The following is a 17,627-nucleotide window of genomic DNA, read 5'->3' as shown; positions in this document are numbered from 1 at the left end:
AGAAATGCAGGGAGATTGTGCACGCTGGCCTTTATTCCATTTAATTTTTTTTATTGTTGTTGTCATCCTTTTTTTTGCTCCAGGTTGTTTGTTTCAAATATAGTTTTCCAAGTGGGATCAGACAATGTTCTTATTGATGGGGAAATCTTACAATCTCCATCTCTCCCCTATTTTAAGGTAAATTACTTGACTTGCTGGTTCTCTCTCCCTCTCTCTCAATGTCAGCACACCAATGTTTTCTAACACAATGAACTTGTAATATCGTTTTAAATGGGGCTGGTTTTTATCTCAGCATGGTATTACCAGAAAATCAGCCACCTGCTACAACTGAATTTCATCCACACTGCCATGGGATGTTTATGCTGTGGCTGTTTCTGTTCAGCAGCCTGAGGATTTCCTTGTATTTCTCTGCTTTGCAGTATCCCTTGCTGTCCCAGTGTTTGAAAGACAACAATGTTGAAAAAATATTAAGGAATAAGGAAGTTTTTCCTATTCCTATTCAACCCAGTTAATTCAAGCACGGCCAACAGGTGTTTCTCCAAAGATCTCATTAACCATTGATTATCTCCAGCATCTCTTGTAAGCAAATGTCTCATTAACGTGGATGTTCACACATAATTTACTTTTGTAGACAGTGCCATACTTCAGTGACCTATAAACCTGTTGCTGCACATCCTGAGATGAACATGGAAAATGCAATTCCTACTGCGTGGACAGGCACAAGCTATCAAAGACAATAAAATCTAATAGCACTCAATGTGGTCTTGATTTCCATCTTTAGTACATAAACAGTATCATAAAATCATGGAATCACACAATATCCTGAGCTGGAAGGGACCCACAAGGATCATCCAGTCCAACTCCTGGCCCTGCACAGGACACCCCAATATCCCCACCATGTGCCTGAGAGATTCCAAACCTTTCAAACCCCAGTTTTTGAGACTTTTCGAAATGTTCTAGTGAATTACAGCACTCATGGGAAGAGATCCTCATCTGGCAAAGGAAACAATCTGGGGTAGGAGTGGGAAAAGAGAGGAGAAGAAGCAAGTGTAAAGGATTCCTTTATTTTTAGCCAGCTCCTGTGAAGATTTAATTTTTGCAGTAATTTTGTATTTTGGTGGGTCTGGCGAGGCTGAGGGATTTTATGCAATAGGGTCAGGATTTTACGTGTTTATTAATTTATATTAAGTGATCTGATACAACATCCTTTAGTTTGAAAGAATATTTCCCAACTGCTTGTGCTATGCCATCACTGTGATGTGTAAAATGTTGTTATTACGATGTTGAACATCAAAACAACAACATTGTTTGATGCTGACCTAATTCCTCAAACACCAGCTCACTCAGAACTGCTCTACTCACCACACGTGGTACTCTCAGCCTTGTATTTTTGTGAGAAAACGTAGGACTTGGAAAAAAGGCCCCAATTCCAGTCCTGAGAACATTCCTCCTCCACTGATGGGGATCTGCTGCTATCCCCAGAGCTGATGGAGCCCACACAGCTTTTACAAGTTCATCACCCACATCTCGTTATACTGGACTTGTGCTGGGAGGAAAGGAACACTTGGATGTATTATCTGCTTTTCCTGAAGGTTTTATTTCCCTTGGCATGCAGTCAAAGAGAGAATTTTGACAGACAACCTCATAGAAAGTCATGGAGCTGGAGGGTTTTTTTCAGCTGATAGGATTATTTGCTCAATCTCAACATCAAATGCAAATAAGCAGTGGAAATATTTAGGTTTAGTTCTTTCTTTTCCTGCTGAGGCAGAAGATGATTTCTATTTGAAATTCCTTCACTAAGTCTTTTTCTTTTTTTTTAACAGCAGGAAATTTGAGAGATTGCTCTGAGTTTTTATGTACACTGGATAAGCCTTCTAGGTTTGTGGTGGTTTGCAGAATTACAGGAAGATTTATTCTTCTTAAAAGCCAGTTTTTCACATCTCTGGCACAGAGACCAGAAAGAAGCTGGAGCTGGGTTCTTTTACTGTGTTTACAATAAATTTACAATTAATTTTTCTTACATCCCAAGAGAAGACAACTCCCACCCACAGTCCCATCACCTCCTCTTTCTGCCTTCATGTAGCAGGAAATTGGGATTTTTTACCACTCAGACCCTTACTCCAAAGTTTGTTACCTGAAGCCTCATCTTTGAACTGTTATTAAAGGCCTGAATCCATCCTTAGCTTATGCAAGAAATCGTTAGAGGCCAAAAAAATCCTCTTTTGGCATTGTGAGTTTATATTCTCTAGAGCAACGACTGCAGTAAAAACAATGAATGATGTTAGGACAGTTCTTTGGTAAGGAAGGACATTTTTTTTAGAGAATAAGCAGGATGGAAGAGTTTGTCTCACACATCCACAGAAATGGCTGCAGGATGAAGCAGAAATGAGCAAGTTTCCAAACTTTCACAAGGATTAAAGCCAACAGAAATTCAAAGACTTTAATCAAAGATATGGTCCATAAATCTTTTTTTTTTTTTAAATTAACCCAGTATTTCTGAAAGATCACTAAATAGCAGCAGGTTTCATACTCACGAGAAAATTTGTTTCTGGTGTGTTGTAGTGATTTAATTGGGACTAAGGAATGTCATCTTCTGTGGGAGCAGAGGCTGGCCATTACTGTGTGATGCTACTATGGATTTTATGCTATTCCTATGAATGAAAAATATTTTTGTCCCAGGGAAATTGACACTGTTTATTATTCTAAACGAGAACATTTTTATTTCTAGAAGGAAGAACCAACCACAAAGCTCAATAACAGTGTGAGGAAAGGGATGGATTTCCACCACTCACATATTTTATCCCTCCCTCTCTTCCACAGGCTGCCCAGGAATGTGGGACAATATCACATGCTGGAAACCTGCAAGTGTGGGCGAAATTGTCTTTGTCAAGTGTCCTGCACTGTTCAGATTTATCATCTCTGAAGATGGTAAAGTATTTTCTCTTTGTTCTTTGCCTCTGCCTGGTAAAGCCTCATAGCCGGCATGAGTGTAAAACCTCACTTAGATCCTCAGGATAAAGGGAGATCAAAAACTCTGCAGCTGGGCTCTAGTTATAAATAAATTGCAGAAAACCAGGATATTTGTGTGTAGATACGTGTGTGAGCACAGGGTGGGAGGGAAGGTGTGAAAAAAGCCTTCATAGACTACACAACATGAAAATATCACAAATTTTAACTCCTGAAGGGAATCTTCTGCCCTTGGGTCTGACTGAATTCAGTGGCGACCCCAATCTGTGTTTGGGTCTTGGGTAACACAGTTGGGATCTATTTTAGCAAATAATTAAAACTTAGAGCAGCTTCTGCTTGTGCTGAAGGAGAACATAGGCTTGAGATGACCAATGTGAGGAGCTCCCATGCTGGGGGTCAAGGAAAGAGTTAAAGATTTCTGAAGGGAAGCAGATGTTCCATCACACTTTTTTTGTGGGCTGTAGAAATGAGACATAAACATCCTTCAGGCCCTGTGCTGCTAATTAACACTGATTGGTCCATTTGCTCCCAGCACCCACCACGCCCTGCAGATCCCTTAATTAGCACTGTCCTTTGAGGGACAAGTTCATCACTGTCCCCCAGGATCCTTTTTCCCAAAGTTTATGTTACCAATTAATTATTCATTTACAGCCTTAAGTCCAAAATCTGCTTTTTCAGCATCGCCACACACAGAGCACCATTTCTGGGAGAGAGTGTTTCATACTCAGCTCCAGGAACGCTGAAATCCTTCCTTTTAATACATCCATTCCAAGGTGTCCAGGCACAGGCGTCACCTATGTCACCTAACCCATGTCCCACTTTATAAACAAGATTAACTCAATTTGACCTGGTCCATAAATAGCAATATTTTTCATTTATTTAAATTAAATTATTTAAATAAAAATAATTAGGTTTTTTATTGTATTTCTTTATTACACTTATTTAAACCAACATTTTATTTAAATAAAATCAGAAATTTTATTGTATTTATTATATTGACTGCTTCCATTTATTTAAATAAAGATGTTATTTATTTACGTTAAATTATTTAAATAAAAATGATAAAAATTGTTTACTTTAAAAAAGTATTTCTTTAAATAAAAATAATAGAGCCTTTAAAGGAACAATTAAAAAAAAATACATACATACATATATATATATGTAAGCTCTATTTATGTTTTTATTTATTCATAGGCATATTTATTTTACCTATGTCAAATAAAAGGCTGAAATAACATTTTTAGATAATTTTCCCAGGATTTACAGACCTCCTCACACACTGTGCTTCCCACTTGGCCTGTAACAGAGTGACAGTGTGGCCCTAAGGGAGGAATATTCCATCCAGTGGAAACATATGTCCCGTTCCTTTATCTCCTCTCGGGATCCCCAATAAAAGTGGCAGCTGTTAGTGTAGGGCTGGGTTTGAGGGGTTTTGGGACATCTGTTCAGTAGGAACAAACCCAAGATTCATAATTCATTAGATAAACAAATAAACATTTAATCTGGAGTAGCTGGAAATCTCGGCAGATGTGGCTGGGATTGCGCTGCTGACCCCAAGGTGGAATTATCAACATCCCAAAGCACTCTCCTGGGTGAATCAGCATCGGCTTTGCCATCATTGCTGCTAATTTTAATTAGCCAAGTGTATTTGTTTCAATGAGGGTTTAATGAAAAAAGTCACATTTTATGATGGTTCCCTAAATAAAGGGTTATTAGCGAACTAGAATGTTTCTAAGACACGGATAATCACATTTTAGGGATTGTTAAGGTGTCCTCTGGCTGCTGCTCTGTTTCTAGAATATGGAGCTAGGCTGGACATGAACACTAATATTTATTAATAGTAAAATCAGTCCTAGTACAGCAACGTTTTTATATGACCACAGATCATTTTTACAAACACAGCAATAACTTGAAATTATATTTTTTTAAATCTTGTGCTCTGAAGCATCTGTAGGTACAATGTAATCACAGGGGAATCATGGGATGTGCTAATCTTTAGGAGTGGACAGGAAATACCTTATTTGGCTTTGGATATTTAAATTTATATGTGAAAGTCTGAAGAGATCACATGGATTTCTCGTTCAGTGGATAGAAATCAATGGGCACTTGTAGAGATGCCTTCTCTGACCCCTCTCAAATGCTTCTCTTGAGGTGAACGAAGTCACTGCAGAGGCTGCTCATTTTATGAATTTCTGAAAGGAATCTGACTGCCTTTACTTGGATGTCTGATTTCCATATGGAGTAAAATGGGAAAAAAATAAAAGAGACTACAAAAGAAAAATTAACTAACTAAGCTGTCATCTGGAGTGATGCTTTTTGGAAAAATTAGCTGTGTATTTGCTAAAAGTACCAGCTGTTGCTGGTTTTTATCTGCTCTGCTTTAACCTTCACTGCAGTGGAACCAAGGAGTAACATTCGAGCTGCTGTCAACATCATGCAGAAAGTCCAAAGTGAAATTCTGAGTTCTTGGCAACCCTGCCTTCTAAAATTCCATTTCACCTCTCTGATCACCAGAATTTTTCATTCCTTTCAGATGCAGACTGTGAACGAAAACGTAATTCTCAAAATCTCTCCCCTGGAGATTCCATTTCTCCAGTGGAAAAAGCTTATTAGTTCCTGAGTCTTTTCTCATCTTGTAAATTAGGGATTGCAGTGGCTTTCCTTCTAGATACTTCCCAAAAATTCACTTGATTTCCTCTTCCACATGGATTTCTTTGATTGATATCCCTCAATCATTATTTCCACCAGGAGCTCTCACTTCCATGACCTCTCTGTTGCATGTTACAATTTCTCCAGTGCCTTCCCAGCACAGGCCCCAGAGACACCCACTCCACAACAGGATATATTCAAAGCATTCTAAGGCATCTTTGCAGAGGTAAAAAGAAGAAAACCGTGTCAAGCTGTGGTGTTACCTCTCAGTAGGACATAGCAAGACCTGGAGATGGCCCTAACACACTGATCTGCACTCCCAGCTGGAGAATTTTCTCTGTTTTGTTCTTTTTTCCCTTCTTATTTTTTTTCCTGACAGAGGTGACACTGCCTGGCAATGGAAACCTACAGAAGCAAAGTCTGTGCTTTTTTCTGCTTTTCACTGTGGAGCTGAAATATTCTGGAACCTATAAACCCACCCAAATGGACCACGGAATGAAAATCAATAATGATCAGAAATGAGCGTGTTTTTAGGTCTTTGATTTGCAGTAAAAAAAAATACAAATTGTACTGGACAGTTTCTGGGCATTGGCATATGCTCCGCATTTGGAAAATGCTTTCATTCACAAATCCAAATGATAAATATGAGCAGCTCTTACTGAATCTTCCAGCAATTTCATTTATCTGGTGCTCAGTTCAGGACACTCCCTGCTACATTTACCACAAAATATGGTTTTCCCATGTACAGCAGGGAAAATGCTCCTAATTTTTACCAAAGGCATAAAACTTATCCTACATTGGTACCAGGATTAAGGGTTCCTAATTAAAATCCAATAGAATAAAGAATGTAATCGGGTATTAGAGAGTTTAAGAGGGAATTACATCCTATGCTCACATTTCTGAACCAAGCTCTTTGGCTTGTTGCTTCTCTTGGTTGAACACAATCAGTGCTCAGGCAACGAGCTCTGTTATCCCAAGAAATTGGAAATAGTTGGTCACTGATCCCATTTAAACCACAGGGAAACACTCAAGTACTTTGCTGTACTAATTAATTGATTAATTGATTCTGTAAGAACCCGAAGCCTCATAAGTGCTGCACTAGAGGTGCCACGGGTGGACAGCGGGATTTACGAACACAGGGTTAATTGGATTTGGGAAGCAGTCTGTGCCCGAGGTTAGATGTTATCCCTCATCAGTTAGAATAAGATGACAAGAGAAGAGTTAATGAGAGGGGAAGTGATGCTCCATCTTCATTTTGTGTCGTTCTGGAGAGACAGTCCTGGTAAAGCCTTTAAAAACTCCCAAACTGGGAGAAAAGACAAGAAAAGTCCTTGACTTCCCAAAGTGAAAGCTGGTGACAATATTTGCAACTTACAAGTTCTATTAGTTTGGGTTTTGTATTGGTAGTTTTTTATTTAGACAGGAAGAAAAGGTGACTGTTAAAGGTCAGGGCCCTTCTAGACACCAAAATGTCCCTGGAAGATTGTGCGCTTATTTTCTGCTGAGGTAAAAGACTCAGGGTTTTGTTGCTACTACTGAAATTAAGGTCAGCATTGCTGCAGAGTGAAATTGGAAATGGCATTTGCCTGTCAAAACAGCAAAAGGTCAGTGCAAAGGTCCGGATTTCTCTTCAAGGATATCTTGCCTGGATGAGTGTTCCAACATCCTGCTTGAAAACCAAGGGAAGGAAAACCCTGTAAGCAAGGAGCTGTCTCTGGAAAACACATATGACCCGTCCCATAGCAGTCTCATCATGGGAACAATAATGAGCCATTGGAGCTTGTTTATATTTATTTATTGATGTAAGATCCTACATAGCATTCACAAGCAAGTTGAATGCAAAAGTATCTGTTTTATGTATAAACCATAAATGTATGTGCATATATAATGGCACTTGATAGATAACAGGTCATTTCCAGGTGGTTTTCATCCCTGGCCTTTGCAGAGGCAGTAAAGCCATGGGATTGCTCCAGCTTTTTCCAAAGAGAGGAGGACAAGCTATAACTAAGCCTCCTCGGTCACAGCATCACAAAGTCCATCTGCAATGCAGAGAGAAATGGGAGGAAAACACTGTCATCAAAGGATAGCAACTGGATCTACTTTTCTAATCAAGTAGCTGAGGCCTCTCAGATGTTTTCTAGCAGAAAAAAAAAAAAGACATTTTGTGGCCTTTCCCACCAAATTATGGGGACTCTGTGCCTCTGATACTCAAACGGGCAGCATGAGCAAGAGCATTTCAGCTAAAGATCAAGTCCTTGGCTCTCTGCAAGGGGACATTCTGCCGTGGCCAGGGGAAAGCTGTAACACAGCTCAAGACCTTTGTCAATGATCTGAGAGCTAATTTGGCCTTGGGAAAAAAAAAAAATCATGCACTTTGGGAAGAATGCAAGGGTGGAAGATGCTGAGAGCTGCTGAGTGGTTTGGAGAACACTTGGACTGCAAAAGGATGCAGATTGAATTGTAGGTGCAACATGGGCAGATCCTTCAACCTTTCTTAATTGTCTTTGCTCCTCTTGACCCAAATGATTGGGAAAGGAGTTCCAGGCAATTGCAGGATTGTAGGTGTGGTGGGCACACATTCATTCTTACCTTTAAGCAAGAGATTTAATTTGCTTTCTTCTCGAGAAGTCATTTCAGGACCGATAATCTTTTTTTTTTTCTTATTTTTTCCTGGTACTTGTTTGAAAAGCATTTGATTTTCTCTCAAATACGATCCCTGCCCTCTTCAGAGCTAGGAGACTCTCCAAAAGCAATTGCATTGATCCTGCACTCTGATGGATGCTCCTGTGACAGCCAGACTCAGAGGAAGGACTCACATAAGGTTTAGATGATGCTTAGTTGCTATGGTGACCTCAGTCCACTTCTAGTTTCACATCCTTTAACAGGAAAGAGGAAGAAAAGAATAAAGCCATGATTTCCCTTACATGTTATTGATCATATCTGTGCATCAGTCCTACCTTAGCCAGCCCTGTGTGCTCTGGCCTTTCTCTTCTCCATATGGGACCTCACTGGAATTCTCCCATTATTTCCAGGCATGATTCACTGGGTCTTTTTGTCCCTGTGCCCTGAAAGTAAACTGGGATATAGGAAGAAATTAATTATATATCAGTTCTGTCCCTGCCTTTACTGCAATGTCTTGCACAAACCACTGGGTAACAAAGAGTTTGCAGAAGTTCCTCTCATGGTAGGACAGATATCTAAACCCAAGCACCCTCTGCAAGTGCCAGTCTCTCTGCCCTTATGGGAGAAGGCTTCAAAACCAGGTGAACTTATCTTCAGGTAGATAAAGTGGATGGAATGAGTTTGCCCCCCAGGATCAGTTACTCAGATGTCCTCAGGCACCAGTTCCTATTCAAACACACAAATATGAACCCTTGATTATCCTCTGCCCCAGTTTTCTTGTTTTCTAATTTTGTGTGAGCATTATGTTCACAAATCCCTTTGTCAAGGCAAACAGTGATATACAATAAATGGTAGAATAAGAGAATCCCAGAATGGGTTGGGTTGGAAGGAACCTTAAAAATTTTCTTATTCCAGCTCTACTGCCGTAGACACCTTCCACTATCCCAGGTGGCTCCAAGCCCCGTCCAGCCTGGCCTTGGACACTTCCAGGGATTCAGGGGCAGCCACAGCTTCTCTGGGCACCCTGTGCCAGGGCCTCCCCACCCTCACATGGAAGAATTCTTCCTAATATCCCACCTAACCCTGCCCTCTGGCAGTGGGAAGTCATTCCCCCATGTCCTGTCACCTCCTGCCCCAGTATAAATGACTTTTAATCTGTAATTTAAAGTATTGGCTATAGAGCATGAGGCTGGAGACTCCCAACCCCCTGGAAATAGTTGTGGGAAGCACTTAGCACAGGGAAAGGTGTGTGAACCTGTAGGGCCATGTACTCTGTGACCTCGCCTGCCTGCTACGTCCTACAGATCCTGCTAATGAAACTGCAAAGGCCAAGCAGCTAATCCCGGATTAATCAATCAATTACAGAATCACAGAATGGTTTCAGTTGCAAATGACCTTAAAAATCATTTAGTTCTCACCCCCCTGCCATGGGCAGGGACACCTTCCACTATCCCAGGTTGCTCCAAGCCCCATCCAGCCTGGCCTTGGACACTTCCAGGGATCCAGGGGCAGCCACAGCTGCTCTGGAAAACACAAAGAGCCCTAACAAAGGAACTGGGATGGTTGGACAGTGTGTGTGGGACTGTGTGTGTGCAGGCACAGGATTGGGCAGAGGGCTGATGCCCCTTCTAGGGAAGAAGCAGGCAGGGTATGGAACCAGTACCCGTGTGGGGAGCTCAGAGAGCTGCAGAAAAGCTGCTAAGTAGCCTGCTGCTCCCGACTGTGGCTTTGCCAGCCGGCTGAACAGATTGCTGGAGCAGGAGAGCAGCAGGCAGCCATGGGGAAGGGAGAGAGGAGGCTCAGCATGGTGGATGCTGCGGAGTCGAGCGTGAGAGCTCGCTGATTTATTTCATATTTAGAAATTAAGTGTTTAAGCTTCTAATCAGTGCTATATAAAACAGGAAAAAAAAGATTTCAATTCCTGCCCAGCCACATATCTGGACAGCCGGATAACAAGGGGTTGTAAATGTTTTCCACAGCCTCCCCCTGCCATAGTCGCACTTTCTGTAGGGACACAATTAACATGCAATGAAAACAGTGCAGGCTTTGTGCATTGATCTTAATGCTGTCAAAATCCAAAACCTTCTGGAGAATTACCTTTGTGGAGCAGCCCTCCAACCCTCAATACTGAGATGAGAACAACAGGGCTACGGGAGAAGTGTGGGCGAGCCAATTGAGGACAGAACCGCTTTGGAAGCCTTTCATCCCCTCCCACCCCGCCACTAATAAGGGACAAATGCTGGAACAAAAGGGTTAAATGCAAGTTGTGTTCAGATAAACAAAGCCACGGGAGGCCAGGCAGGTGCCGTGCCAGCTGACACCAGGAGCAGCCAGCACAGATTTGGCACCAAGGAGGAGATCTAAAAGGCTCCGAGGCTCGTCGTGCACAGGCTGGTTCTTGGCTTCAGCTTTCCCCGCCCTGTCCACTTTACATCAGGAGCAACAATTGCTTTCATCGAGTTTCTCATCAGTTGTTGCATGGTGAGGGGTGAGTTATGTGTTCTGGGTCTCAGTAAATAAAAATCAAGGAGGAAAGTCTGATAAATATGCAAGAAAAGGGCAGGAAAGGTCTGGGTCTCTGCCACCAGCTCCGTGGGGAGCCACTGGCAAGTCCTTCCACTTCTTTTTTTCCTCCTTCTTTACCTCTTCAGGCAGAAAAAAACAAAAATAAGGAATATTTTCTGCACTTGGGCTTTGGAACTGAGAATTCAGCATTCTGATAGATCTTCTCTAGGATTTCTAAGCAGTGCTGCAAATAACATCATATTAACAATGTCAATTAAAGCATTAATTGTAGATTTGCTTCCCAAAGAGTGACACTTACTCAGGTCTGGTCAGACAGTGAATAACACAGCCTGACAATACACTGGATAAACCATCCTGTGTCGAGGATAACAGCAGCTTCCTCAGGGCTTTATTGACTGATAAGAGCAATTATTGATTTAATAAGTGATGTTATAAGGCACTGTTTAGTCTCTGCTGTCATGTCCATATTTCCATAGTTTAACTACACGTGAGAAGCACAGATGTCATTCAAAGAAATCATAAAATCTGATATTTAAGATGCTGTTATCATAGAATAATAGAAACATGGAATGGCTTGGGTTCACCACTATCCCAGGTGGCTCCAAGCCCTGTCCAACCTGGCCTTGGACACTTCCAGGGATCCAGGGGCAGCCCCAGCTTCTCTGGGCACCCTGTGCCAGGGCCTCCCCACCCTCACAGGGAGGAATTTCTTCCTAATCCCCAAACTAAACCAGTCCTCTTTCAGTGTGAAGCTGTTCCTCCTCATCCTATCACTACATGCTCTTCTCAAAAGTCCCTTGTAAATGTAATCCTTGAGTTAAACCCCTGAAAAATGTGTTTCCAGTCAAAATAAAGATGAAAATCATAATTTATTTATTCTTCATTTCTGGAAGAGCAACGCATTTCATTAGCCCATTGTATAATCACATCAGTGGGCTTTCTCTTCTTCATCACTGAAGTCAAATACACCAATTTCTCATTGTTTGTGTCCCGAGAGTAGGACAGCGAGAGGGCTTGTGGGAAGGCCCACGCAGTCCCCAGAGAGGGGTCCTGTAGTCTTGCCCACTCCATCCCTGACAGCAGAGGAAATTTGCTGAGGGCACTCTAGAGTCTTAAAGGCACTGAGGTGAAAAAATAACCCAGAAAAAAAAAATCTTTTGAGGTCATATTGTGATAAATGAGAATAACTTCCCCATGTCTGGGATTCTTTACAACCCTTTAAATGCGAGGTCAGGTCTTCTCCCTCTCTGTGTAAATCCATCAAATGTTAAGCACATCCATTTGAACTCCATTGCGTTCTCAGATGTGTGAGGAAACATCAACGATGCCATGGGTTTCTGTCGAGTAAATATCCGTATTTTGAGCAGGAAGCATAAATTACATTGTCTGAGAGAAGGGCAGCAGCAGCAGCAGGCAGGAATTCAAAGGCAGGTGGTGGCTGTATGTTCCCTCATTACGCCCTGTTATATGTATAAAAATATATCTGTTGGTATATATATTTATAGATATAAATATATAAAAATATATCTCTTTATATCTATATATAAAAACATCTGCTAATATATACACATGAAAATGTATTAATATATCTGTATATATATGTACATATGCGTGTATATAAATGTATGTACAGAGATATATGATATATCTTTATAAAAATACAGAAATTTAAATAAATACATGGAAATATAAAAACATATTCATACACCCACAAATATATTTGTGTATGTGTGCATTTTATCCCAATGCTCAACAGATGAACTTTGACTTTTTGTTGTAACTCAGGGCATGACATTCAATGTAAATCTAATTAACTTCCCAGTAGCTTAACTTATTAGTGAAAATTGGATTGATGAATCAAGCCTAAAAGCCTGTACAGACGAAGGTTGTACTGGAACTTTCTTCAGTACATTAGTTAGGATTCAGGTATAGAAATATATGTTAATAAAAGGCTTGTTTTCTCCTAAAAATCAGAACATTAACGTTGTTGGAAAAGTGAATCCCTTCATAATGCCCAAACGAAGTGAAATGCAATAATAATTTGGCTATAAATTTTTAAAAAACACAAGCCTTTTCATTTCAGAAAAAACTACATTAGTATGATGTTTTAACTGTTATTACAGATGTCATGAAATTAAAAATGAGCTAAAATCTAATATTTTAACATCAGTGGTACTACCTGCCATCTATATTTACAATGGAATAATGATAATTTTTATTTCATGCTTTTTAGATTGTAGGGGAAAAATAGCTGCATTCAAAACATTTAAATTTAAGAGAAATGTCTTTTTCTGGCCATCACTGTAATATGCAGGATGCCAGGAACATCAGGCATCAATCTACTTAATATTGGCCTGGTCTTTCTCCAGAAAGAATTCTGCACAATTTTAATGTCAAATTACTCCACAAATGATAAAATAAAACTGGATTTTTATGAGTCAAAGTGGTTTTTAGAGACTTTCTTGCAGCTTCTTCTTACCCTGCTTGTGTGGGTCGTTGTAAGATCCAGGCTGCTGAGTGAGGAGAACTCACTTAAGGGACAAGTTCCATCAGAGCTGCTGGTTCGAGTGGCAGATGCTGTGAAAAACACTGTGAAAGAAGTGATAAAGGAGTGGTGGTTTGCTCTTTGATCCTCTCATTGCCTGGTAAACCCACAGATAAAAATTCCCACACCACAACCTGACATCTGTGTTCTGAATTCTGATTTTATCAACACACCCTATTTTAGAAACACATCCCGATTTTGGCAACAAATTCCTAAATCTGAGCTACATCACTGCTAATAAACCCGGGGTTTGGTGGATTTAAGAGGAGAAAAGGTCTCTCCAAACTATTGTGCAGAGCCATCCCTGTTACTCTGCAGCATCGCTGCTTCAGTCCCGTGCAGCAGCTGAACCACCTTGGCTGCAAAATGTTTGCTCAGAGCGCTGGGGACTCCTCTTCTGAATTTAGAGACTTCCCCAACATCTGCAAATACCCAAGAATTAAGGAGTCACAAAATATCCTGAGTTAGAAGGGACCCACCAGGATCATCCAGCCCAGCTCCTGGCCCCGCACTGACACCCCAAAATCCCACCCTGTGCATCCCTGGGAGTGTTGTCCAAACACTCCTGGTGCTCTGGCAGCCTTGGGGCCACTCCCATTCCCTGGGGAATCTGGGCAGTGCCCCAGCACCCTCTGGGGGAAGAACCTTTTCCTAAAATCCAGCCTAAATTCTTACATGGGAAATCCTGTGAGCAGCTGGAGTTGGGAAGAGAAGGATGGAGACCTCAGGTGTTCTCGCAGTGGCTTCCAGTATCAACCCTCCAAAGTCCCCAGCGGGTTGGATGTGCAGGTTTGATGTTTAGTAATCCATCCAAAGTTGCAGCACAGCCTCTCTGATGCTTCAGATGAATTTTCTATACTCCCACCACCATTTTCACATTAAACCCTCTTTTCTCTCTCTTAAAAGCTAAACATTCACATCTGATTTACTTCAGAGGGGACACAGAAATCAACGAATTTCAAATTATGTGAATTATAAAATAAAAAATGTGTTTTATGTTGTGCTGAAAAGCCTCCTGTTATTATTTTATTTCTTTAGATGCTTTCTCCTTTCCCATAGGATCAAAATCAGTCTTTGTTTGGATTTTACTTTTAATAAAAACCTTCTCACACAATTTGGGGAAGGTTTTTCCAATCCCTAATTAACATTTGACCATTGGGGTTAAAAGGGGAACAACCTGAAGCCCTGAGGCTGCCCCAGAGGATGCAGAACTAAACCGATGAGAACATTTAACCTGCTCTAGTGGTCAGTGAAGTGCTGGAAACGTTTTTTCCCTGATTTCTGGGCCACTGTCAGAGCGATTTGCAGCAGCTCCCTGAGGCTGCTCTGTGCACGATGCAGCAGCTCCACTCCCTGGCTCAAGGCAGCTCCTCCTCCTGCATCCCCAACTGAGCCAGGATCCACCCAGGGGTCAGGAGAGTCTGATTTCAGCCCAATTCGGATTAAACATTGAGCACAGCAGGTGGGAGGTTGGTTTGGCATCATTCCAACAATTTATTTTGGAAGAACAAAAGAAAGGGAAAGGAAGATTTCTAATGTAAACCCAAAGTTTTATCATTTCCCACTGTAACAGTTGTATTTTTTAGAAACTACTCAGCATGGGTTTGGGAACAATGTTTTGGAAATGTGTGAGTCTTTCTTCAGAACCTTCCCCTGAAAAATAATTTTTAAAAATCCACAAAAATCCTCCTACATCTGTTTTTCTTATTCTTCCCAGAGTCTGATGAAACTTCATGATAACCAGATACTTAACAAAACAATACAATCACCATCTTCTGAAAACCCTTTTCCATTCATAAATACTCAGGACTAATACAGAAATAAAGATTCAAACTTGCAGTTCTTCTCTGGGCTCTGCTACATCCGTTCCTCTTATGGGAGTCAAGCTTTTATCAAAATTAAATTGCAAACTATGATCAGGACTGAATTAATTGTTTTCATTCTTCTAATTTCAGGTTGGGAAGTGGATAATTTGGGGCAAACCCATGCAGGTAAGAACCAGTTGTGCTGCCTACATCCTCGGTATGTCTGTTCCCAAAAATTGTGTGCACATGATAATACGAGATTACTGAAAAGTTGTTTGTGTATCAACCATTATGACAATGATACGTGTACTTAACTGCAATACTTGCAGAAAAAGTGAAATTAAAAATCTCATGAATCAAAGTGATTTAACCTAATCTTACTTAAACCAATTAGTTACTGCTCTTTGTCGTTGATGGATGGAAACAATTTTTCATTAATTCTCTGAAAACTGATCGTATTTAAATACCTGTGGATTATAAATGTGAATTCCTAAAGATATAATATTTGACTTCTATAATTTTACAATAAGCTTTGCTCCTGTTTGATTGTATGTGGTTTTAGTTCTAAATTTAGAGGTTCAACTTTGATTTAAACTCTCAAGTAAATCTGTGTTTACTTCCTGAGAAGACAGCACCAAGTATTTATTGCCTTTGGGCCTGATCTAAACAAATAAAAATCAATTGCACTCCATTCACTGATTTCCACAGAGACCAGTTTGGGCCCTAATAGAAAACACAATCAAAACAATTTCATACTCAATTTCCACTTTTCTAGGTGATTATGACCTGCTGGAAAGCACAGCCCAGTCTCTCCTAGGTAAGAAACAGAACCATGGAAATTTTTTTCTCTCTTTTTATTTCTCTCTGTTAAAAAGGAAGCTGAGCTTTTTTCCTGCCGTTTTGCTATTATTTTCTAATCAGTTCTAATTGTTATGACACATTTTCTGCTCTGTTACTTTTAGCAATAACATGAAAATTTATTCCTCCTCTCTTAAGCCTTGCAATCTAGCAAGTATGCTGCTATAAATTATATCTACCTGCTTAACAATAATTGCTAAATAGTGTTAAAGAAAGTCAGCACCATGATTCAGTGCTTTTTTTTTTCCATAGAAAACTAGGGATGAATGTGCAAGAGTAATTTAACAAAATGTGCCAAGTAATGCAATGTTCTTAAATGAACGCTGTGGTTAAAGAGATATATTCTGCTGCATGGGTGGCAAACAGATCCTCTAAAAGAAGGTTAAAAGTAAGGTTATGAGAGACTAAACTGCTCTAAGAATGCAAAGCAGCACAACTTTAATAGCAAACCCAAGCCTTAGAAATTTCCATCTGTTTTGGTCAAGATGCAACTGAAACTCCAAAAAGTGTGATAATTTGATAAATGGAGGCTGTTCCTTTGTGCTGGAGAGGAAGAAGTGCAGCAGCAGCTCAGCCCTAATTTTTTAGGAAGGCCACTGAGCTTTGGGAAGAATAATGGTGCTTCCAAAGAGCCCCCCAGTGGCTGTCCTACCTCAGGCAGCTTTGTAGGAAAATGAATGTCAAGAGACTCTTCCTCTTCTGTCCCCAACTCTGCCTTCCCAGTGTGGTTTTTAAGCCTAAATGTGCCAGTGAAGGCATTTAGGAGCTGGTTCTTATATGAGATTACCCAAAACATTAAGGTACTTAAGCCAATATTTGCATAAAATTAATATTCTAAACCAGGATTGGAACAATGAATAGACAGAGGAATGTGAGAAGCTCTGAATTCACCAGCTGAGGTCACCCTGGGCATCTGGAGATGCAAAGGAACATTTTGCCATGAAGACAGGGATGGGAGAGAGATTCCCATTCCATCTTCGTTTTCTGCAGACCCTTCCCACAAAGTCACGCTCAGATCAGAGCCTGGGCTTGAAGATAAGTGAGTGGGATGTGTGTTCTCTGACTACAGCAGATCAATCCAGCTGCCTGTCCATGGATATGTAATGGCTATTCGAGATATCCCACAGTATCCTGACTGGCTTCCAGCACCTGGACAGAAAAGATCGTGTTAGCCTGGTGTTTTCTCACCAGTCCCATGCATTTGCCTCCGATACAGACCACTAAAAATAGCACAAAGGGCCTGTTTTTAAGCACTGGACTTCCCCTTTAGCCACCTGGAGTGGAGATGCCTTCATCAAAGCTGTGCTCCTGGGATGCCTTTTCAAGAGAAATGGACATTTAGCTGAGCCCTGGTTCAGGAACCCACTTGAGAACGAGATTTTTGGTGGCTTGGAGACACTGAATATACTGATTAAATGTTTTTGCTCTCTGGTGACCAACTGTAGTAGTAGCCATCCATAGGCACCTCTTGCAGGACTGGATCATTTAACATGTCATTAAATTTCAAGAATTAAATCCATGGATAGGCAGACAAACAGCGCTTTCAGGAGAACTGTGGGGTTTTCCTTGCACCAAGGGGAGGAAGGGGATGTCTTGGGGTTTTTTCATGGGATGTCACGTTCCCCCCTGTCCTTGGCATAGGGGACATCAGCAGG

General features: G+C 40.8%; 1 protein-coding gene across 1 annotated transcript in view; it reads left to right on the top strand.

Annotated features, from left to right (window-relative positions):
• ADCYAP1R1 (ADCYAP receptor type I) overlaps positions 1-17,627 on the top strand; it is a 105,405-nt gene that overhangs the window by 50,379 nt on the left and 37,399 nt on the right. Inside the window, exons 3-5 of the mRNA XM_017746765.1 lie at positions 2,821-2,928; positions 15,265-15,313; positions 17,614-17,627. The exon at positions 17,614-17,627 is cut by the window's right edge and continues 107 nt beyond it. Coding sequence (XP_017602254.1) covers positions 2,821-2,928; positions 15,265-15,313; positions 17,614-17,627 — 171 coding nt within the window. The remainder of the gene's footprint in view (positions 1-2,820; positions 2,929-15,264; positions 15,314-17,613) is intronic.

This window comes from Corvus brachyrhynchos, unplaced genomic scaffold (genome assembly GCF_000691975.1).
Source record: "Corvus brachyrhynchos isolate BGI_N302 unplaced genomic scaffold, ASM69197v1 scaffold18, whole genome shotgun sequence".
NCBI lineage: Eukaryota > Metazoa > Chordata > Aves > Passeriformes > Corvidae > Corvus > Corvus brachyrhynchos.
The sequence above is the reverse complement of the archived record's forward strand: the minus strand, read 5'-3'. Positions and strand labels throughout refer to the sequence as shown.